This window comes from Betta splendens, chromosome 1 (assembly GCF_900634795.4).
Source record: "Betta splendens chromosome 1, fBetSpl5.4, whole genome shotgun sequence".
Taxonomy (NCBI): Eukaryota; Metazoa; Chordata; class Actinopteri; order Anabantiformes; family Osphronemidae; genus Betta; species Betta splendens.
In genome coordinates, this window is record NC_040881.3 from 15,310,215 (window position 1) to 15,333,943 (window position 23,729).

General features: G+C 50.8%; 2 protein-coding genes across 7 annotated transcripts; both read left to right on the top strand.

Moving 5' to 3' along the window:
* pld5 (phospholipase D family, member 5) lies at positions 1-9,503 on the top strand. Of its 2 annotated transcripts, none has more exons than XM_041071323.2 (10): positions 1-233; positions 5,572-5,708; positions 5,798-5,966; positions 6,147-6,255; positions 6,452-6,579; positions 7,097-7,294; positions 7,756-7,907; positions 8,003-8,168; positions 8,279-8,369; positions 8,700-9,503. In XM_041071323.2, exons 1-10 carry the CDS (start codon positions 108-110, stop codon positions 8,858-8,860), a joined length of 1,437 nt encoding a protein of 478 aa, XP_040927257.1. In that variant the 5' UTR covers positions 1-107; the 3' UTR covers positions 8,861-9,503. The 2 variants fall into 2 exon arrangements, with proteins under 2 accessions (XP_040927257.1, XP_029001720.1); XM_029145887.3 differs by lacking the exon at positions 1-233 and adding an exon at positions 3,508-3,720.
* Positions 9,504-10,382: 879 nt separating this feature from the next.
* On the top strand, positions 10,383-23,684 carry ccdc88aa (coiled-coil domain containing 88Aa). 5 transcript variants are annotated; one of them, XM_029145822.3, is made up of 28 exons: positions 10,383-10,744; positions 10,829-10,917; positions 12,012-12,117; positions 12,930-12,999; positions 13,326-13,384; positions 13,481-13,564; positions 13,676-13,816; positions 13,910-14,067; positions 15,037-15,118; positions 15,381-15,539; positions 15,698-15,844; positions 15,926-16,070; positions 16,207-16,827; positions 16,912-17,117; positions 17,221-17,415; positions 17,530-17,657; positions 17,743-17,881; positions 17,962-18,135; positions 18,717-18,878; positions 18,960-19,381; positions 19,461-19,647; positions 19,744-19,889; positions 19,976-20,068; positions 20,198-20,397; positions 20,982-21,062; positions 21,481-21,741; positions 21,861-21,926; positions 22,134-23,684. In XM_029145822.3, the coding sequence occupies exons 1-28, from the start codon at positions 10,682-10,684 to the stop codon at positions 23,216-23,218; spliced, it is 5,469 nt and encodes a 1,822-aa protein (XP_029001655.1). In that variant the 5' UTR covers positions 10,383-10,681; the 3' UTR covers positions 23,219-23,684. The 5 variants fall into 5 exon arrangements, with proteins under 5 accessions (XP_029001655.1, XP_029001646.1, XP_029001665.1 ...); XM_029145813.3 differs by having other exon boundaries at positions 10,384-10,744; positions 17,740-17,881; XM_029145832.3 differs by lacking the exon at positions 21,481-21,741 and having other exon boundaries at positions 10,384-10,744; positions 17,740-17,881.
* Positions 23,685-23,729: the final 45 nt, after the last annotated feature.

A 23,729-nucleotide genomic window follows, 5' to 3' on the forward strand; every position in this document is an offset into this window, starting at 1 on the left:
TCCTGAGTGATAAGTACATAAGAAAAAAAGAAGACAGGAGTGACAGCGTCCGGGCGTGTTTGGTCCGAACGTCAGCGTCCCGGCAGACAGCGGCGCACGGGTCATCAATGGAGCTGTCAGATGATCCAAGGTCGAGGGGGCAGGACAAGGCTCCCGCCGTCCTCCCGCTGAGAACCAGCAGCTGCAGCCTCTCTGCCTCTACCTTCATCCGGCGCAGCATCAAGCTGGAGCAGGTGAGTCACCTGTCCAAGGGGGGGTGGGGGTGGGGGGGTAGAGAGGCAGGTGAGGTGAAGGGTCAGGTATCTAAATTTGATTAACTCTTGCAGTGAACATGAGCGTTTATTCAGAGGAGAGCGTGTTTACCAGCCAGGGCAGAGCTGAGAGCAGAGTCCAGGAGGGGCATTGGTTGCATCCACTGCAAAGCCATTCATTGTGCTCGCCTCGTGCTGCATTAGCCTCACTAGTGGAGAATTGCTTCTGGGTAAGACTGAGCGCTGTTGCCTCCAATGAGAATTGATTACCGCCGCCCTCGCTGGCGCTACGCAGCCCTCGTGCGCGGTAAAACATGCAAAACTGATGCAGAGCTCCCTCAGTGCTGTGGTCTGTCCTGTAGTCACATTTCACCAATGGGCCGGTTCAGGGACGCGTTGCTTTCTTCTTTACATGTTTACAGGCTGTTATTGCAGCGTCCTCCAGTTGTTTTTTGTCTTCAATCTAACAAAAAATCTGCCCATTTTGTGTATTTTACATATAAGCCCATGTTTTTTTAAGCATTTTCCCATTTTTCTGTATAGAGCGGTTGATCTCACTTAAGGAATCACTGTTATCTATCAGATGAACGAGTCTGAGCTATAACTTGTAGCTGTGGTGCTTTGCTCACCGATGAGCAGGGTCATCATTGCTGGATTCCCAGTCTGCACCCAGTCCTCAGCCCAGCTGTGTCCTACAGCAGCCTTCACCCAAAGCATGATGTTAATGGTCAGAGAGAAAAAACAGCACGTCTCTTCCATGTATCCATGGGAATCCACACACGGCTGGAGTGAAGGTGAAACTCTCTTTAGGAGTGTGTCTGTGTGTGTGTGTGTGTGTGTGTGTGTGTGTGTGTGTGTGTGCGTGCGTGCGTGCGTGCGTGCGTGTGTTTGTAAGAATAATAAGAATAAGAAAACCTTTAATAGTCCCGCAGTGGGGAAATTACTGCTCACAACAGCAGTACAGATAAGCGAGAGTACAGCTACAGAACAGTTTGTGTTGACACAGTACAAAGCAGTACAGTACGGTTGGAGTGAGTATGAGGTCATTGCAGGGTTAATGCACAGTAGTGAGTATAAGATTTGTATTGGTAACAATATACATGATTGTTCACAAATATTGTACAGAGCAGGTTGCTATTTAAACCACTGATGCAGTGGGTGAGTGACTGTATTGGGACGTGGTCAACAGTTCTGATTGTACAGTCTGACAGCAGCAGGTAGGAAGGATCTACGATATCTCTCCTTCACACAGCGAGGGTGGATCAGTCTGCTACTGAAGCTGCTCTCCAGAGCAGGTGATCAGTCCGACGATCGCACAGTCATCAGAGAACTTCTGCAGAACACAGCTGTCCGTGTTGTGTCTGAAGTCTGACGTGTAGAGGGTGAAAAGGAAGGGGGCCAGTACAGTCCCCTGTGGGGCCCCCACACTGCAGGTCAGAGTGTCAGACACACAGTCCCTGGCTCTCACAAACTGAGGCCTGTTTGTGAGAAAGTCCATAATCCACTCCGTCAGATGAAGGTCAACACCAGTCTCCTCCAGTTTGTGCTTCAGAAGCACCGGCTGGATGGTGTTGAAGGCACTGAAGTCAAAGAACATGATCCTCACAGTGCTGCCGGGCTTCTCTAGGTGAGAAAGAGCTCGATGTAGGAGGAAGATGACGGCATTGTCTACTCCTATGCCGTGTCATTTTGTGTGTGTGTGTGTGTGTGTGTGTGTGTGTGTGTGTGTGTGTGTGCGTGTGTGTGTGTGTGTGTGTGTGTGTGTGTGTGTGTGTGTGTGTGTGTGTGTGTGTGTGTGTGTGTGTGTGTGTGTGTGTGTGTGTGTGTGTGTGTGTGTGTGTGTGTGTGTTTGTATGATCTAACTGCGGCCACTGTGACCTCTGACCTGCTGTCCTGCAGACGACATCACCTGCAAAGTGTGCAGATCTAAACCCCCTCCCTCCCTCCTGTCCTCCCTCCCCAGCGCCACACAATGCAGTGGGCGTGTGCATTAATATCGTGCGTCGTATGATTGTGACCACTGTCCTGCTGGTAATGAGTGTATGTGGACAGTCTCCCACCACTGCCCATTATCTGGGGGCGTCATGGTGGTGTGGCTCCACGTGGTTCTGTCTCGCCGGCCTGTTGTGTCGCTACTGTCTGAAAGCGTGTTGTCCAAACGAGCCCAAATGAGCAGCTTTGAGGTCATTCGTTGGTCAGGGAAGTCGCGGCCAAGATTTTTGTCCCCTCTGTTTTCATTCTCTCTATCTATTTTACACAGAAGGCTTCACTGCTACGGCTTTATCACTTTATCACTCATCCTCCTCAGGTTTTTATAGTTGAAACTACCACTTTGCCTACTCTGCCAACTCACCCAAACCCAAGCATCAGCTGTTTCATTGATAAATGTCACTTTTATAAATGACTGTTCGGAAACGATGCATTTTCTTACACGGCCCAGTAAACTTTAACAACCCTTTGCATCTGTCCTTCCCTCCGTTCTGTCTCATCCCCCACGGGGTGCTGCCTTCATACTGTACCACGCTCATAAACAGGGCAGCTGCTTGCCTGCAGTCAGCGGCATATGTTGTTTGCTGCTTTTAGGTGGTGCTGTAGTCGGCTGTGGGAAAAGAGTTGAGGGGAAATAGAGAGGAGGCTTGAATCAGTGCTTTGGACGGCTGCATCACTGAAATGCACATTTATTATAATGATTTAAACACAGTGGAGGTTCAAGCAGACAATATTGCTGACCTACAGTTATGTCGAAGTGATTAATGGGCACCATAAAGCTATCTTTTTATTCTTTTGTCTTTTCTTGGCAGAACACTGTAAAACAGTGTGTGTGTGTGTGTGTGTGTGTGTGTGTGTGTGTGTGTGTGTGTGTGTGTGTGTGTGTGTGTGTGTGTGTGCGCAGCTGTCACACTGAGGATCACCAGTGGCATGTTTCAGCATCACTAGCCTCCAAATCCAGACCGACTGCCTGCTGCTGGATGAGAGTTGTTCACAAGGCGGATAAAAGAGCAAGATAAAGGGGGGAGGGGGGAGCGCGTGGGGGGGTGCTGGAGGAGTCGGGGATCAGAGCCACAGCTCTGTATTGGCTGTTAGAGCGGGAGGGGTTGGTCCTTCTCCATCTTTTCCACCGCCTCCACTGAGGAGAGCAGCACACACACACACACACACACACACACACACACACACACACACACACACACACACACACACACACAGAGGGAAGAACCATGTCAGGAAACGGGACGGACTGGGAGCGGAGGCGCACACACCAAGCGTCCGGGGCGGTGAGGAGGCAGCAGGATGAAGAGTGGCACAGAGTGAGGGGGGGGGGGGTCGCTGGGCAGCGAGGGGAGGCTGAGACGGACAGAGACACATAGGCTGCAAAGATGTGTGACTGAGCTGCTGCCTCCCGCCTGTCACAGAAGTTTGAAGGAGTGCCGCTCTCATGGCGGGAGCCGCCGCACAGGAGCCCGTGAAGGTGACGTTCTCACTTCTTTACCTTCTTCGTCTCTGTGTCTGTTTCTGCGGCTTCGGTGCGTTTTTTAGATTTGTCTGAAACATCCGTTGCAGCGACTGCTCCTTATGGATGACGCTTCTGTTTAATTGAATGACTGCCACCAGACCAGTGTGTAATGACAACAGCTGGAGCTGCAGCTTACGATCACCAAGAGTCATTCCTTATCTATGTGAATGTAATTACATGCTACAACGACAGATGGACTGTGTGGAAACAATAAATCCACACAGTCAATTTGCTTTTGAAGAAAACAGCTCATGTTTGATGCTAATTTCATTAGTAACATTATAGCTGTAATTGTTTCTTGTAAATGGCAGGAAATACTGACAGGCGCGTTTTTCATGAGCCCAAGGGATATTTTTAAATATCTTGCTATGTCCAAGGAACAAAACACCAACATGTATCATTTATGAAATAATTCCTATAACCTGATTGATATCTGTAAAATAAAACAGTTGTGTAAAACTGTGCAGGGAGATGATCCCGAATAAATGTTGATAACATCAACATTTTTTAACCTATAAGCAGGTTTGTGTTTTAGCATTTATTTTAATGAACACAGCTTTTTGCCTCTTGTGATTTTTTTGCCGTCCTATCAATGAAAGTGTGGCCTCAGTTCCGTTGACTTTGATCTTGGATTTGAAGTGTCAGAATCGGTCAGTAGTGAGAACGAACCCCTGGAACGTGTCCAGACGATTGGGTTGGAGATGCGAGATGCTCGAACAGGTTAGTTTGAGAAACTACGACTGTGTAAATAATTAAGACACAGTAGGTTAATCGTTACAACCGTCGCGTCGGCAGCTGCTGTGATTCTTATCTTACCGCGTCCCCGGGTCACGCGTGATAAAGCGACTCGTGTCCGTCTTGTTGGAGGTCCATTTCCAAAAGTCAAGGATGGTCCTTGACTCGGCTGCGTGTAATGAAGAGTTGAGCGGTGTCAGTGGACAGAGCAGAGCGTCCGACTGGAACCAGCCTTTCAGCCTCATTACCACTCACACTCACACACACACACACACACACACACACACACACACACACACACACACACACACACACATACATACACACACACACACACACGCACACACACATACATACACACACACACACACACACGCACGCACACACACATACATACACATACATCAAGTATAGGACCCAGTGCTGAACACAGGCTTTTTGGTTCTTTAATGATGAAATGTTTGGGAACCTTTGAGCCGGGAGCCATCGACTGCTGCTCACGCTCCCCAGAGGCGTCAGCGCGATGCGACGCCGGCCCGATCGAACACAACAAAGGGGAATAAGTGATTCCACGTTGATGGTTCACAAAGCTGCAAAGAATGAGACGGGGGGGAAAATGTGCAGCGCTAAGCGCAAACCGCCCGCGCTTGTGCCGGCGGCACTTTGAAATGCGCGACGGGCCTTCGCTGCCTGAAGCGGAGCTGCCGCGTCGTGACCTGTGACCACGCTGTCACTCCGCCCTTATTACATCCAGCATATACTATAAATATAGCCTTTAATATCGCTGGTCGCGTCCGTCCCGGCACAGAGGTCATAAAATCTCTTTCAGCCGCGGGGCTCAGCCAGACAGCGGTGGGGGGGCGGTGGGGTGGTTGGGGGGGGGGGGGTCCTCAGCCACATGGTGCTCAAATCACAGGTTGCTACCGTGGAATGAAGACATGCAGTTGTCGTATTGATCACGGCTTCCACCGTCTAATCAATGAAATTGAGCAGGGACATTAGCTTTTAATGGCTGATAAGGTCCCTTTTGTGCCCCACCCCTCACCCCCTCACCCCCTCACCCCCTCCCAGACCCAGCAGAAGTGCATCGCCGTCTTCGCGCTGCTCTGCTGCTCTGGCGTGCTGCTGGCGCTCATCTTCTCGTCTGTGGACCTATGGGGGGATGACGAGGACGGCATCACGGAGGAGAACTGCAGCAGCAAGTGCCGGTGAGGCGCCGTGCAGCCGGGTCGCGGGTCTCCTCGTGGTTCTGGTGTGCGCTGTGACGTGAGAGTGAAGCGGCGCGTGTCTCCCCCAGCGTCGTCCTGGTGGAGAACCTCCCGGACGGGCTCTCTCTCGCCCACCTCCCCGTCGCCGCCGGCTTCCACGGCCTGTTGGACCGGGCCCAGCACTCGGTGGAGGTGGTGTCGCCCGTGTGGGACCTGAACTCGTGGGACGCGGAGCCGGCGCCGGGCGCCGCCAGGCAGGTGCGAAGCCGGCCGCGCTCCCCAGGTGCCCGGTCGCAGCCAACGCAATTATTTTCTAGTAAATCTGCGTGTAGCGTCTTAATGAGGTCGGAGCCGGAGCTCCCGACCTCTTAAAACACATCTCCAAACAGCGTCGACTTGCTCGGCCGCATTAACTCAGAGCCCGACTTCCTTCCTCAGGGTCAGCGTTTGTTCCAGAGGCTGCTCGGCCTCGACTCTCGTGGGGTTAAACTGAAGATTGCCAGCAGCCTGACTAACTCGGCCGAACTGAGGGCCTTGGCGGCGCACAGTGAGTGACTGGCCTCATTTAATTTTCCATTGTGAAAAGCAATTTGCTGTGCAACACGACAAACCCGAACCTGAGAACATCCCTATCGGGACCGGACGGATTTACGGTGCGGGTCTCCTGCTCGTGCCCATGTGCCAGCTGGACCGATGCTGGCGGATCTGCACACGTCCCTCCATTCTCTCTCACTGCTCTACAGATGCCGAGGTCCACTTCGTTAACATGACGGCTCTCACCAGAGGAACGCTCCGCTCCTCCTTCTGGATCGTGGACCGGAAGCACATCTACGTGGGGAGCGCCGACATGTCCTGGAGGTCACTGTCCAAGGTAACAACTGGTCTAATCAGGCCCCCGGATTTAAAAACAGGCCCCTGGTCCAATCACGGCCTTAAAATCAGATACAATCTCTATAACTCTCTGAAATAAAATCTGGACTAATAAATTCTTTCACGACCCCCCCCCCCACTAGGCCAGTACACAATAAACTCACTACCTTGCATTCGATAGGGGGGAGGAACTGGCTCCTTCCGGATCCTGCACCAAAACAGATTAATGGCCGGGGGAGAGTTTATTTAGACTCTGATTATCTGTTGAGGTTAAAATAGAAGTGTAGAACGTTGAATCATCAGCGTGAGCCTGGACATACAGTTCGGTGTGAAATACACTACAATATTAAACACGCAATCATGTTCACACAGGATGAATTAGGAGGTGATAATAGGTAATAATGCCCAGTAAATGACAATGAATCCTCTCTCTACTGTTTAGCGTGATAACGTTACGTACGCGTCCGCTTTTTTGCTGCGTCAGCGTTTCTCCTGTGCTGCGCTCTCGCCCCCTGCAGAGGAAGGAGCTGGGCGTGGTGCTGTACAACTGCAGCTGCCTGGCGCTGGACCTCCACAGAGTCTTCTCCTTCTACTGGCAGCTCCACGAGAGGGACTACATCCCCTCCATCTGGTCGAAGAGGGTCACAGCCCTCTACGGGAGGCACGAGGGCCTGGAGCTGCAGCTCAACGCCACCGAGGCCGCCGCCTACGTGTCTGTGAGAGCCGCCGCACGCTCAGGCATCAGCTGGCTTCATAAAATCGCCATAAATAAAACAATGCGGGCTTGTAATGACGCCCGGAGCGCTTTATACGCCTCCTGGTGGACTCCTTATAAAACTTTCATTGCCGACTAATAACGCGCGGTGATTAATCATGCTAACGCCATGCTGAGCAGCATCGCGTGTCTGGAAACCTCAGCCCAATTTGACAGTCATGAATCGCGTTACCCTCAAAGCGAGGACATGCTTTTCAGGTGCATTCGGGGCATTTATCATCACGTTGCTGGCAGCTCCAACCAGCGGCCTTTTGGGAAACGACTCTGTTGTTCCGTCTCAAAGCCACCGTCTACCTGTCGAGCAACAGACGCCGTCGTCAGCGCGCGCGCGGGGGGGCGAGAGCGAGCGGCAGCGGCGCGAGGTCACAGCTTGTTTCCCGTGTGATCCGCCCTCCTCCGCAGACCTCTCCCGAAGCCTTCTGCCCCAAGGATCGCACCAGAGACGTGGACGCCATTTATCACGTGCTCCAGAGGGCGAGGGCGTTCGCCTTCATCTCCGTGACGGACTACCTGCCGCTGGTCAACAGGAGCTACAGAGGAGCCTCAGTCACGAGGTAACGGCTGCCACCGCTTCACGTCTGCTCGAGTCCGACTGTCGAATCCACCGTAGATGCTTTTCCTCGTTCTTTGAGCATTTTTTTATGAGCAGGTACTGGTCGCCCATCGATGAAATGATCCGAGAGGCCGTCGTGCTGAGAGGACTTCGGGTTCGTCTGCTGATAAGCTTCTGGAAGAAGACTCACCCTCTCACCTTTAACTTCGTCACCTCCCTGAAGTCGCTCTGCATGCAGCTGCACAACTGTTCACTGGAGGTGGTACGTGAAGACAGAAACGCTGTCCGAGGCGTTCACTGCCCGCCTTTGTGTGAGCGTCCTAAAAATAAAGAGTTTGTGTTTACATGCTGCGGTGGTTTCTTCCTTTGCAGAGGTTTTTTAGTCACCGAGAGCAGAAGGACGACATCCAACATGGACTCAACCACAACAAGTACATGGTGACGGACGCCGGCGTTTACATTGGTAGGTGGTGCCTGATAAGTATTTATTTATTAGTCAATGTCTGGCAAGAAATGAATGAAATTAACCTTGAAACTCAGCAAACACTGAGGCTTATGAAGGAACGTGGGATGGTGCTTTTGTTTAACCTGTTCAAAAGCAAAAGTGGCAAAACAGCAGTTTTACAGCTACAAAGGATTTCATTTGTCCTCGTCAGCAGACTCCTCAGGAAGTCACTGTGCCTGGCTCAGAACCAGTCCAAGCACAAAACATTTGAATTAATTAGTTGTATTTGAGACTCTATTTAGAACGCAGTGATTAGTGAGCTTTAACCAGGTGTGCTGACGTCCGCAGGGAACCACGACTGGGTCGGGAATGACTTCGCTCTGAACGCCGGCGTGGGCCTGGTCGTCATGATGAGAAACAGCCTGACGGACACAGGAGCCACCATCGTGGAGCAGGTCAAGGCTGCCTTTGACAGAGACTGGAGGTCCCGCTACGCTAAGAGCCTGTGAGCAGGCAGCAGGCCAAACCTGCAGGGGTCCCGGATGCCAAGGAACCAACACAGAGCCGCCCTTTACCTTTCTGAGCACAGGGTGTCTTTCTACAACCCGATGATGTTGCCTCATAAGCCTGAATGTCATAGACCTGATATGAGAATGTAGATCCGACCTGTTACACACACGTATATGACCTGTCATTAATTTTGTGATACTGAGTTAATAGAGTTAGTGAAGGAATGACTTAACTCAGCACTAGGTTAATAAATACAATAACAGCATCTAACTACACTAAGTTATTATTATTGACCATTATATGAGCATGTGCTACTGCATGAATGCTAAAAGCAATAGTCTACTTACTTCAGTATTTACTGGGACAAGCAATATGATGATTATACAATCAATATATGTCAAATCCATCCCATCTCATTATTATACTGTCTGATGCTGCACTGCTTTTTTTTTAGGTTTTTAATCTGTTATATTTAAGATTTGATCCACACAGAATAGGAGGTTTTAATGTTGCATTCAAAAGCCTGAGAATTGTAAGAAATTACATTTACTGGATGATGCAAAAAGTAGTTCTACTTATGCAACAGCTATTCATTGTCTCGTTTCCATCTCTTTATAAAAATAAAAATCTTTTCTAATGTAATGTTGAGACATTTTTTTCACTTCCACCACACCCTTGCTGTGGTTCTTTCTCTTCCGATGATGACAAGACTTTCCTTGTGTTTTCCTGTTGTGCCTTTTCCATAATTGAGTTCCTGCTTTACAGAATTTAATTAGCATCGATTAATGCAACGTTGCACAATCACATATATTACGCATAGTTTTCTTTTATATGAGCCTCTAATAAACTTAATTAGAGTGCACTTCTGTGGTGCTCCTGTTGTCTAATTCTGAATTTTGCATAATAACTGTGCCACAGTATAAAGAACTTAGATTCACAATATAAACATATTAAGTAATATAAACTCCCGGAGTATTCAAATTTGCATTTCCTATTTTTACATAGGCCATGCAGAATATATTGCAAATGGTTAATTCCTGTTTTAGTCACCAGGTGGCGCTGTGGCATCATCACACAGTCATTCCAACAGAAGAAGTTTGGCACGTGTTTGGAGTTTTGCTTCAATAAAAGGAGAACCTAATTCCGTTTGGTGGGTGTAACAAGCGCCGACCTAACAGTAAGGGTGTTAATCCAGTTTGATTAGAGAATTTAACATCAGCTTGCAGTGAAATTAAACAACCCATGAACTGACCGTATTCTGAACCGTGTGTTGTGAGCTGACTGACGTGCGGCCGGAGGCTGCGGCTGATGGACGGGCCTGGCGGCGGCACGGCGACAGACTGGAGCCTCGTGTAGTTCTGACGAGGAGCTGACAGGGCACTTTATTTTAGGACGTCTGGAAAAAACATCTGTGAATTCTTCGTCGTATTCGATACAAATGAGTCGCAGGCTGCGTCGGTGTCAACTCTGTGCGGGGCGAGCGGCGGAGCTGGGAGGAAGAGGAGGAGGAGGAAGAGCGGGACGGGGCGGTGGGGGCCGTCGGCAGATGCCTTTGCAGCAGAGGACCAAGGAGGATGCGAGCGTGAGTGTGTCTGTGTGTGCGCGTGTGTGTCTGTGTTGCGGGACAGTATGCGGATGCGACTTTTTCGCCGTCTTGGACGTTCGGATGTCGTGTGTGAGTTGAAACCGGTCCGAACGGTGACGACCCGGGCATGTGTGAGGTGGTTCTGACAGCTCGGGCGTTCCCGTCGGCCCGCTTGTGAGGGAGACATCGATCGTTGGTTCGCAGCAGACCGCCGTGACTCATCACCGGCATAGAGATGGAAGCTGGAGTTTTCCTGCCGTGCCTGGATCAGTTCATGCGGAGTCCGCTTGTCACTTGGGTGAGTAGTTGGTGCACGAGGCGCTGATTTCCTGCCGGCGGCTGCGACCTCGCGCTCTCATCCCGCATCCGCCTTGTTGCTCAGGTGAAGACGTTTGTCCCGGCTGATGGAGGCCCGCTGGACTTCGCTGAACTGCTGGATGGGGTCTTTTTGAATGACATCATGACACAAATGTGAGTGAACCACTTCATGCTCGTGCGGATGGATTTCTAGATTAGCCGTCGGTGTTCGAACCATTGGCTGCCGTGGGTCCTCACGCAGCATCTGTCACCGAGTTACGATCAGCTCTGAGGCATTAAGAACAACCAGGAGATGGGTGACTTTGGTTTTAGGTGGTTGTCTCGTCACAGACAGTGTTGAGCATCTGCTAACGTTCTCATCCAGCACCAACAGTACTGGCTTTGTCACCCTGCAGTAATAAAGGGCATCTCTGTAGTCTGCAGCGAGCAAATTCCTCATGACACACAGGTTAAAATTCAAATTCCCATTCAAGTCGTAAATATACATATGTTGATTACAGGCGTCTATAAGACGTCTGTCAACCCACTGATGGAGAGGAGATCTCGTTCCGCTGACAAAGATTGAGAACTTGCAAGGAACAGGTAGAAAAGTGATGACCCAGTGAACCCGTAGATGATGCCGTCTAGTCTGCCGGCTCCATTTATCCCCTGATCCCCAGGGCCACAATAACCAGCTCTGAATGCAAAATAATGCTGCGCCAAGGGGAGGGGAGGAGGCGGGATAATCCCCCGGATTGGAAGACCCTCTGGGATTAGGCCCTCGGCGCTGGTGTTTTGGGCCACTGGGACACAGATGGGGGGGGGGGACCAGCTGAAGGTGGCAGCTGAAATGCAAATGCACAGCAGAGTGAGGCATGAACCTCCTGTCCCCTATCTTTCATTTCCCAAAGTCCCATTTCCTGGGAAGAGGGTAAATCTGACCCGCGTCGCTGCACTTGGGCCCACGAGCGACAGCGCTCCGGCTCAGTGAGGTGACGCCTGAAGCCCAGACCACAGCGGCCAAACGCGCCAGAATCCGGCTAAAAGATCTCTTTGAGCCGCGTACTGCCGTCCTGCCTGGCCCCGAAACAGTCCACTTGGGTGTCTCAAAGGAGTGACGTCACTTCGGCTAAAGTTAGGCATGAATAGGGACCTCATGCATGCTTTCATGGGGCTCCTCGGCCAAGACTGCAGCTAATGCGGCCCATTCAACACAAGCGCGCGTTTGTTGCAGTGTCACCGCCTGTGTTTTGTTTCACCGCCTCTAGAAATCCCTCCATCGCACCTCAGGGTGCGAACACAGTGAGCAGGGACCCGGGTCCGAGGGCTCAGAACCTGAACTTCCTCATCCAGCAAATCAAGACGTACTACCTGGTGAGTTTCACCCCCCCCCCCCCCTGTGTAATATGCTACACGATTATACGAGAACTGAAAGGATTTCGGTTTTACCTCCACTTCGCGTGGTGCATCCAGTAGTGGCGCGCCAGGAGATCATCCCCTCATTCTTAAGATGCCTGCCCTAAATATCAGCCATGTAAACATCGGTGTAATCGGCACAGGAGTGAGGAGAGGCAGCGTAAAGCTGCAGCCTGAGCTTTAACGTCACGATAGGCAGACATCGCGTTACTGCGCCGAACGTTGGATTTCCTTTTAGCGTCAGAGCAACTAACTGAGGTTTAAGCACATCCCAGAGAATGAACCAGTGACACTCTGGCGACTTTAAGGCTGAGAGTTATAGTCTACATGTGACTTGGTGAAAGTTTGCTCGTAGAGTACAGCATTAAAGGCTGATCAGCATCTTTGTGCGTCTAATAGAAAATGAGTGTGTGTTTTTAGCGACAATCAGGCTGGATGCACACATCAGCACACACAGTCCACTCGCTTCCCAACGCAGCAGTTTTGGAGGGTTTCGCCGCTGCACCGGGGAAACTGACCCTGTCATCTGCTCATTCACAGCACGTGTCTTATTTCTTGGCCCATGCTATGCGCGCGTTTAATCAGCTGCTATGTGCTGCACATACATACACGCTCCTGTCCATTCAGGAGCTTTGGCCGGACTCCACGGAGTGTTTTTCCATATTGTGCCCATAAGAGCGTTTGGCTGAACAGAACCTTCGGCCGCGATGTGCTCTTCTTCTCGTTTCTCACCCTCTCTCGTCTCGTTCTCTCTCTCTGCTTTCTTGCAGGACCATCTGAGACAATTAATCATGATTCCTCTGCCAAACGTGTTGCTGCTTGGCAGGACGCCTTACTGTGGTATGAGCTCAGGCACAACAGAGTAGCTCTCAAACTGCTAAGACACACTGTAGGAGACATTCACAGTGACCCTTGATTCGTTATCTTCTGATAAACCAGCACTTTAAAGTGAAAAACCTGCCCCTTTTCCCTCGCACACACGCTCTATAGTTTAGACCCACTTGCATTCTCTCGGCCACACTGGCTCATGATGTTAAGGCTTTGGCAAGCGGTGACCCACATTCACCAGCCAGCGCTCTGTTCAATTTAAATCCATGTCTGCCGCTTTCAGCACATCAACCCTAATAAGTTGCGTTCTGTAATGAATTCTTTTCACTCCCTCAAAGAGCAAAGCCTGGAGGAAATGAAAAAACTGTTGCTGTTGCTGCTGGGATGTGCAGTTCAGGTAAACACACGTTGAATATTTGATGTTTCTGACAGCTAACCAGATGTCATCCTCTCCCCGACTAATGATACGAAGGCGTTTTTGCTTGGTTTCCAGTGTGAAAAGAAAGAGCAGTATATCGAGAGGATACAGACACTTGATTTTGACACTAAAGCTGCCATAGCTTCACATATCCAGGAGGTAACCGACGCCATCTGCATCACATTGTGCACTTTAACTCACTAAAAGCAAGAAAACCCGAGTGTATTCAAAACCAGCGTTCACGATGAACTGCAACCTCTGCTTTTCCAGCTGACCCACAGTCAGGAGAATGTGCTGGACCTGCAGTGGTTGGACTGCAGCGAGACGCAGCCAGCGGAGCTGGAGGCGGCAGCGAGGAACGTGGCCGCGCACCTGCGGCGCCTGCTGGACCAGAGGGACGCCCATCTGGAGGTGGCGCAGCTCTCGCGCGTGCACGCTTTGGCGCTTGTGTCGCAGTCGTGCGTTGCCGTCGGTAACCGTGGCGCCTTCTCTTTCCTTCTGCAGACCATAGCAGAGCTGGTGCAGGAGAAGGAAGGCGTCTCCAGCTTCCTCAGCAGCCCCTCCAGCCCGCAGCCCGCCGGCTACTCTCCCAGCATGCACCAGCACCTGGGGGTGGAGCTGGCGGACTCCAAGGCCAAGATCAGGCGGCTTAGGCAGGAACTGTGAGTAGCAAGTGTAAAAGAGTCTAAAAATGTGGTTGTCAATTAGATAATAGATTGACAGTAGTAATATACTCCGCATAAAATAATGGAGGAGCATCAGTGTCGGACAACTGACCTGCTTTTATTGTGGCAGCCAGATTCTTTAGGGATTATGCTCATGATACTTATTACATATTAGTTGTGTAAAGGATTTAGTGACACTGGGCTACGTGGTGTCTGGTTATTCGTCCAATAATATCTAAATGAATCAAGGAGCTCATGGATTTGCTGGTTTGAGTGTTGTCGCCTCTTACAGTACATGGTTGTAGGGACAGCTTGTATGTGGACCTGCCAATATAGTGAATGATATAACGAGAGAGAGAGAGAGAGAGCCTACAGGATAAGAGAAGCCCTGGGGAGTTTGTCCCACATTACTGGCAGCTTGGCAGGTTCCATGGCTATGCACTACCACTGACCCACATTAGCTCTGCTGTGCTGCAGATATTGCACACACACACACACACACACACACACACACCAACGCTGATTCAATCCACATCTAACGTCCCTCTCTGCGCTTCATCTCAGCCTCTCTGCTGTTATTGTCCTCTCTTGTCGAGATGCTTAGATTTGCACGCTTGTGAACAAACACAATACAGTATCACTTAAAAGCATGGGGAGGGCTTGGTTTACCCTTCTAAATAGCCTTAGTGTCTGTTCATCATATGTACACACTTATAAACACAAATTTAAAGATGTTTTATATTGTTTTATAAAATTATAACAAGCTTTGTCTTAGATGTTTTTGTGACAGAATCAGTTTCGTCCTTTCTTAAACTGTGTTTTTGTGACTGAAAAGAGACCAGTGTGTGTGTATGTGTGTACCCACCTAAGCACTGACATATAGGCTCTAACACTGCAGACAACTAGTACACAGTAAGCGGCACACACTAAGCCCCTGGTTGTCTCTCTGTGTCACAAACCCACCAGTGAGGAGAAGAGTGAGCAGATGCTGGACTGTAGACACGAGCTGGAGAACATGGAGGCAGAGGTGAAGCGGATCCAACAGGAGGTTTGAAGCCTTAAATAAATTAATTGCATCTCATTTCTGTAGTGCCTTTTAGGCAGATTATACAAGTTAATGCACACAATAGCTCCCTGATGACTTTTTTTTACCTCAGACACGGTTTTTCATCTAAATAACTCAATAGAAAGTATTCAAAATGAGAAGCACCACCCATAGTAAATCCCAGCTCATTTCAAACTTAGTTCAGATTCACTTTTCAAACTACCTCAGCTCTTCTAAATCATGACTCCAACTCCATCTGAACCAGAATTCCCAGCTGGTGGCAGATGCCCGTTCAGCCCGCGCCTACCGAGACGAGCTGGACGCTCTGAGAGAGAGAGCCATCAAAGCGGACAAGCTGGAGAGCGAAGTGGGGCGCTACAGGGAGCAGCTGCACAAGCTGGAGTTCCACAAGGCCAAAGTGGAGGTTGATGCGGCGTTACTGTAATATCAGTATATGTTTGGAACTTCATTCCACACTCTGATGCAACTATTACCTAATGGTTACATTTTAAAAGAGTTTATTGACTCCCAGCGACACCAAGAAGGTTCAGCAGAATATAAACCTGAGAGCTTCCATTTCAGGAGCTGAAGGAGGACAACAGGGTGCTACAAGAGACCAAAGAGGTGTTGGAGGATCAGCTGGCCGGCTGGAGGGCACGATCCGACACCATCCACCAGCTGGAGAAGCACAGCCTGCTGCTGAAGGCCCAGGTCCACGACATGGAGCAGGTTCGACGTCTGCAGGCCGGGCTGTCGTTTTTACTGTTACACCACACGGGCAGAGGCGCTAACTTTGTGCCTCCACTTTAGGAGAGGGAGGCAGATCGCAGGCGCATTGAGGAGCTGCAGGAGGAGAACCTGGCTCTGTGTTTGGCTCAGAGGAGGAGCATGGAGGAGTCCCAGCACCTGGGCTGGGAGTTAGAGCAGCTCTCCAAGACTACGGAAAACTGCCAGGGTAAGTTTAATTATGCTAAGTTATGCTAAGTGATTCAAAATACAGGCTAGAAATATTGATTCCCCTAGCATCTAAATGTGATGAGATTTAGTTGCACCCATTTGATCTTGATAATCATGTGTCGCCGTGTCTAAAGCCCAGCAGACTCTGAGCGAGGAGGTGAGTGAGAGGGCTCGCAGCCGGATGCTCCAGCTGGAGAAGGAGAACCAAAGCCTCCTGAGGACCATCGAGAAGCTCAGAACTGGCTCAGCTAGCAACAGCGCACCATGCAAACACAGCCACCACCATGAGTGTGAGCATACCTGCAAGGTGCTCGGCGCCGCTGACGACCAGGACGCGCCATCACAAACCCCACGCCACGGTGCTGTGTCTCCCTGCAACGCGACCACGCACCAGAACGGAGATCCGAACCGCCGCGTCTGGCAAGCGCACGCGGTGGAGCCGGGGGGGGTCCAGAGTGAGGTCATCCGTACGGGCAGTCCAGACCGCCACGTTCAGGAGAACGGGCAGCTGGAGGACGGAGTCCGAAGGTGCGACCTGGAAGTCTTGGAAAACATTCACAACAGGCTACGCTGTGTTGTCGGATCGGGCGATGACGCCCCCGACTCGAGGAGCAGCAGTCCCTGTCACGACGGGGCCTTCACGGGTCTGCCAACACGGTCCTCCTACGCCAGCAAGCACACGCAGCGGCTCCAGGCTAAGTGCAGAGCCCTGGAAACTGTCAACCAGCATCTACAGACATCACTTGATAACACAGGTAAGGACTGGAATGAACGGAATCTTGACTCGTGTGACTGTAAAGCAGGGAAAACTGTGTTTCCCACCATTTGCCTCTCCTCAGACCGGAGAGTTCAGTGTTTGGAGGCAGAGGTCCAGGAGCTGGAGTTGGAGAACCAGAGTCTGCAGGCCACCCTGGAGGAGCTTCGGATCGCTGCACGACGGCTGGAGCAGCTGGACACGGAGAAGCAGGCTCTGGAACAGGAAACCACATCCCTGGAGAGGGACAAGAGGCAGCTGGAGAAGGAGAATCGCCGTCTACGGCAGCAGGTAGCCTCATTCGCTGGGTGCATGGAGTCAGTGTCCACCTGTTTAGAACATTTACCTTGCCCTTTGACAAAGTGACATCCGCTTCGACCGTCTTTTGCCTCAGGTCGAAATCCAGGAGGCCAACCTAGACAGCAGCAACGCCTGCATGGCCAGCTTGGAGAGGGAGATGCGATTTCTAGCGAAGGAGGTGGAGGGGCTGAGGGAGACTGCGGAGAGGGTCAAACGTCTGGAGAGGGACAACAGAGAACTGACCAAGCAGGCGGCTATCGACCAGAGGACCTTGGCCACTCTCAGAGAGGTGAGATTAGGACAAACTAGGCCCTTAGCCCGCCTGACGCTGTGTGGTACTGTGTGTTTGAAGTTGTAGTAATAATGAAAAAGATCAGCGTAAATGTCAATTCTCCATCTTTAGGAGCTTGTGAGCGAGAAGCTGAAGTTCCAGCAGAGAGACAATGAGCTGGAGAGACTGACCCATGAGCTGGACATGAAGGTCCTGAACCAGGAGAGTGGACACCAGGATGAACAGACACCAGACAACAGGTGCTCGCCTGCCGCTGGCGGCTGTGGTTCAAGTCCCGTAGACTTCAGCGAGAATGTGACCAAATAAGTTGTGTCTATGCAGCAGGTTCAAGATGCTGGAGTCCGAGCTGGCTCTGTCGCTGAAGAAGTCTCTGCAGCTCAAAGAGGAGAAGATGGGCGCCCTGGAGGCTCGCCTGGAGGAATCGTCCGCCCTGAACCAGCAGCTGCGCCAGGAGCTCAAGAGCGTAAGCGGCGCGATGCAGCTGATGTTCACAGCTCTGTTACACACTCTGGACGCTGACACCAGGCCCGGTTCGCTCCGCAGGTGAAGCTGAGCCACGAGGTCTTGCAGCAGAGGCAGGAGGAGGAGTGGACGTCGTCCTGCTCCAGTCCTCCCAGCGAGGCTGGCAGGACGATGAGCGAGTGGCTGCGTGAAAGCCAGGAGGCCACCAAGGAGCTGCTGAAGCTCAAAGACCGCCTCATTGAGGTGGAGAGGAGTGTGAGTGGCAGGACGCTAGCAAGTCGCCGCTGTTTGTGCAGTTAGCTAGCCGCTAATTGTGCAATTAGCTAGTTGCTTTTTGTGCATTTAGCTAGCCGCTAGTTCTGCTTTTAGCTAGCCGCTAATGGTGCATTTAGTTTGCCGCTAATTGTGCAATTAGCTAGCCGCTAGTTGTGCAATTAGCTAGCCGCTAATTGTGCATTTAGCTAGCTGCTAGTTGTGCAATTAGCTAGCCGCTAATTGTGCATTTAGCTAGCCGCTAGTTGTACAATTAGCTAGCCGCTAATTGTGCATTTAGCTAGCCGCTAGTTCTGCTTTTAGCTAGCTGCTGATTGTGCATTTAGCCAGCCGCTAGTTGTGCTTTTAGCTAGCCGCTAATGGTGCATTTAGTTTGCCGCTAATTGTGCATTTAGCTAGCTGCTAGTTGTGCATTTAGCTAGCCGCTTGTTCTGCTTTTAACTAGCTGCTAATTGTGCATTTAGCCAGCCGCTAGTTGTGCATTTAGCAAGTACTAAAGCAACAAGCCTGTAAAAAGGCAGTGATCTCATTTTCTCCCTCCTTCCCTGTGTTCTGACCCGCAGAATGCGACCCTGGAGGCCGAGCGCCAGGCCGTGCAGACCCAACTGAAGCAGCTGGAGAGCCAGTGTGATGGGCAGCAGGCGCAGATCCTGGCCCTGCAGAGGCAGGCGGCCTCCCTGCAGGAAAGCAACACGGCCTTGCAGACACACAACGCCAACCTACAGGTACCGTGACCAACGGCCTCCACGGTGCGAGGCAGCGCTGCGCCTCCTGATGAACCTCCGTGACCTCTCTCTCCCCTCCAGGTGGAGAAGTCCACGCTGAACTCCCAGAGTGCCTCGCTCCTGGCCCAGAACGCTCAGCTGCAGCAGCAGAGGTCCGGCACGGAGGGCGAGCGGGACGGCGCCGTGCGGGAGCGCGAGGAGCTGCGCGGCGTCCACGAGCAGTTGCTGCGCGACCACGAGCGGCTGGCGGCGCTGCACGAGCGGCAGGCCGTGGACTACGAGGCGCTGATGGGCAAGCACGGGTGCCTGAAGAACGCCCACCGAACACTGGAGCTGGAGCATCGCACGCTGCAGGACAGGTACAGCAGTCTGTTACAGCAGCGGGCCAAGCTGGAGGACCTGGAGAAAGCCCTGAAGGAGGAGCAGATGAGGATGGCCCTGGAGAAAGAGCAGCACCGCAGCGCTGCCGCCGAATGCTGCCGGCTGCGGGACGAGAAGGACTGGTGAGGAGGCGCTCGCGTGAACCCATCGCACTCTCCTCACTAGCATGCCGGCTAACGCTCACCTTAACCACGTTTCCAGGCTCAACCAGACGTACCGACTGCTTCTCAACGACTCCGAGCTGCTGACGGCCGACCACAAGCAGCTGAAGAGCCAGCTGAACGAGGCCAAGCTGGAGCACGCGTGGCTGGAGGCGGACTACTCCAAGCTCAAGAAGGAGTTCCAGCAGCTCGACATCACCTCCACCAAGCTCAGCAACCAGTGCGAGGTACGGGCCTTTCAGTCGGCCTCACGCGCTGACTCAGCAGATCTAATGGCTCTGTGGTCGATGAAAGCACCCACACACGTCTGTGCGGTGTTTCAGCTGCTGAGCCAGTTGAAGGGCAACCTGGAGGAGGAGAACCGCCACCTGCTCGGCCAGATCGAGACCCTGATGCTGCAGAACCGGACCCTGTTGGAGCAAACCATGGAGAGCAAGGACCTGTTCCATGTTGAAGAACGACAGTACATGTAGGCGCAGTTAGCTCTACAACAGGGCCATGCAGTATAAGTCGTATTTTGCTAATGAGCTAACTCTACTTCCTGTCTTCGTTCAGTGACAAGCTGAATGATTTGAGGAGGCAGAAGGAGAAGCTGGAAGAGAAGATAATGGACCAGTATAAGTTTTATGAGCCTTCACCTCCTCGCAGGTAAATACTAATATTATATCATTGTTACTGTATAATATCACAGTAGTGATAATCACAGTTTATGCTGTAATTGTTGCTATTTCCTCGCTGAACACACTGGCCTTGTGTTATTTTACTGCTCTCCTACAGACGTGGGAACTGGATCACTCTGAAACTGAAGAAGCTGATGAAGTCCAGTAGCCGAGAGCATGGGCCCGAGCGGCCCCCCACCCCCACGCACCCAGGCGTGGCTGAGCCGCCCCTCTCTGGGGGCGACAGCAGCTCCTTCGTCAGCTTTGATGGCTCCGGGGGCTCCGCAGGTGACGCCCCCTCACCGCAGCACAACAGCAGTGAGTATGATCACTGTGAATGCACCGGGTGATCAGCAAGGTCTCAGTGGCCAGATCTCCTATTCACTGGTTCAGCCACAGGCCAGGAGGTAAGAGCATCATCCGAGGCAGAACACAGAGATGAGTTAGGGTGTTCTGCAGCTAAAGGACAGAAGGACGTGGAGGTGTAGCTTCATAGAAAGCTAAGACATTTTCCTCAAGATTGAAAAGCTACCTACTTCCTCTGAAAGTTTTAGTATTAAGGATTACAAGTAAATTTTGTTCATCACTATTGTCTCAGGATTTTTCTTTGTTTTAGCTGATTTGACATGTTTCAAATGTAACACTGTGACTTGTGACTCTCACAAATTATGACACGTTATTAAATGAAAGGGTCATTTATAGAAAAAGCAGGACTATTGCATGAAATGAAGTGTGTTTGAAAATCCAGTGTCATTCCTCCGTGTGCATGATGTGCATAAACCTTCCTCACCAGTCCATCTATTTGTTTCTCCTGTCTTTGTGTCTTCCTCCATCCCCCCTGATGACCTCCCTCCTTTCCTTGTGTTTTTCCTCACCTCTGTCTCCCTCGTGCTGGTAAAAAGCCTCTCTGAAAATGTTTCCCCGTATGAGAAAAAGGCTGAAGGACAGAGACAGAGTCAAGTCACTCTTCCGTCGTTCCATGTGTAAGAAACGCTCACTGTGACATTTTATGTAACTCCTCACTTCATTATGTTGGAGAATATAATTCATTCTTCTAGTCATCTGCGACTATGTCATGTGCTAATCTTAACATAGCACTGGGCTTAGTCATTGTCACAACATTAATTTATATGTGTATACACCATATGTCTGTAACGTAACCGGTTTGGGTCTTTTAATAGAACAGCAGGGGTCAAGGACATACTGCATTGTAGGACTCAGCAGGAGTCAGGTGTAGCGTAGCAAGAGCTCATTATAAATGAGTTCAATGTGTTCATGTAGTCTATAGCCAAAACAAAAGGTGCTCCTGAAAACCAACCCTGGTGACCCCCACATCCAGGTCAACTTCTCATCCCCTTCCTCATCCTTTCACTTCCTCCATTCCTTGGTCCATGGTTGCAGCCCTAAGCAGCTTAGCAACCTCCTCCACCTGGCTCCAGGATAAGAAATGGCCAAACAGGACGCAGCAGCTGGAAGAGTCTGGCACTGACACGGAGAACAGGGAGGATGCACTGACCTCGACCCTCACTGCCTCCATCTTGTCTGTCTTCCAACTACATCCTCCCACCATCCTGCCATCTCATCATCTCCATGCAGTCATCACCGCCACAAACACTGACACCAGTGAAACGGTTCCAGATGTTCCTGAACTCTGGGTGACAGGTAGAAACGTTTGTCATTTCCATTAGATGCTAGAACTAGGTTAGCAGGACACAACGTTCTCCTGTTTTGGGCTGCTTAGGCTAGAACTATTGAGTAATTCATATTTTTATGCCCCACAGACAAAGATTCCAATGACAGTGCCGTGCCATCTGGATTTGAGGACCATGACGAGCTGCAGAATCACGGTAAAACCCTCTCATTTAGAGGACTCAGCTGCATACAGATGTATTACCAGCTCAGGAATTAGGATAAACCCTTTGAATTGCAATCATGACCTTGTTTCGTAGTAATCTCTTGAATTTTGTTTTTGCTGCCCCCTGTTGGTCATGTAAACTATAATATACACAGTTGGAAAGGTTCAGATAAAACAGTTCTAGCCTTTGTCCCTCCAGGGCTGAAAGGAGTCCACAGTCGAGCCCAAAGTGTGAGCAGCGGTGAGTTCAGCCTGAGCCTGGAGAACGAGCCCTGGTCCAACGGCAGTAGCCCCGTCCAGCAGCCCCCATCGCGCCATTTCTCGCCCAGTTACCAGCCCCCCAGTGATGCCTCAACTCCCCAACACACACACAAGCAGCCGCACAAGGAGAAAGCCTCTTGCCTGCCCATCGCCGTTACTCAGAGTTCAGACCACCCATCTGTACCAAAACAGAAAGATCCTGGCGCTTCTCTGGACTTCTGGCTCACAAGGGGCACAAAGAGCATCCGGAGGGCATCGAGGGGTAAAGTGATACGTCGCTCGTCGGATTCGGGCGGTATAGTCAAAATGAACCATGGACTCAGTGGCGTGGATTCAAAGTCAAGCTGCGTCAAGGCTGAAACCACACGAGCCTCCGCTTGTTCGCCCATCACTGTGTTGTACGTCCAGGGGAAGTCATCCTCTATGTCCGGCTGCCTCAACTGCTTCTCCACCCCCCTCGGGAAAGAAGGTCGCCTCAAAGGGTCCCGATCCCCTAAAAGTCTCCCCCGTGCCAGTAGTGTTATTTCAACAGCCGAGGGATCGTCTCGGCGCTCCAGCATCAACAGTGACTGCAGGGTGGCGGTCGTGACTGAGTCCGTTCAAACCCAGGTTTCAGAAGGATGCAATCAACAGGAGGAGACAGCAAATCAGAATCAACAACAAGGCCCAAACACTAAAAACTGTGAGCGTGAGCCGATCGCTCCGGTCAAACCTCCCAGAGACCCAGCAGTCGTGCCCACAGACCAAACTAAGTCCCCTGTGCAGGAGTCTCTTTTGGGCTCCTCGTTCACCTTCAGCTCTGTTTTCTCAGACACGATCTTCACTGATTCCATGGTCACTGCCATGAGTAATTTAGAGGGACTGGACGACAACCAGCCGTTCGTCCGTCTGAATCCTTCGCCGCTCGACAACCAGGATTCCTCTCTGAAAACCCCACAGACGCTGATCGAGGCCGAGAATGAGCAGAGTGGAGACACAGGACACACTGGACTGGAGAATGCAGAGCCCATCACAACTGCTTGAAGGCAGCGGCCACGTATGTTAATACTGTTCCCGATTACACAGTCAGGTTTCATCACATCTACCAAAGCACACAGCAAACGTCACTGGAACTGAATCTGTCTTAACACGTTCAAATTTGTTGTCTTTTACTTTATAAAAAATGTTTTAAGTGTTTGTTCGTGTTTTGCATTAATTATAAATAATTTACTGCAAAATGCATTTTACTTATACTTATATGTTACTTTTCCAATATGACAATCTTTTGTTGTGTATACGTGTATTTCTTTATCCTTGTGTCTCTATTTATGCTTCTATCAAAAAACTTGTGTTATAACTTATTATCTGTCAGATGATGTGTCTCTTGAGTTAAATCTGACTCTTGGGCAAAATGTTATGTTCATATGTAAATGAATTGTGTAAATCCTATAACCTATACGTTTCTGAATGATATTTTCCTCTTCAATAAAGAAACTCCGCACACACAGAACGTTCTGTGTTTTAATGTAACTGCGTGGGGCGCGCGCTTGTGCCC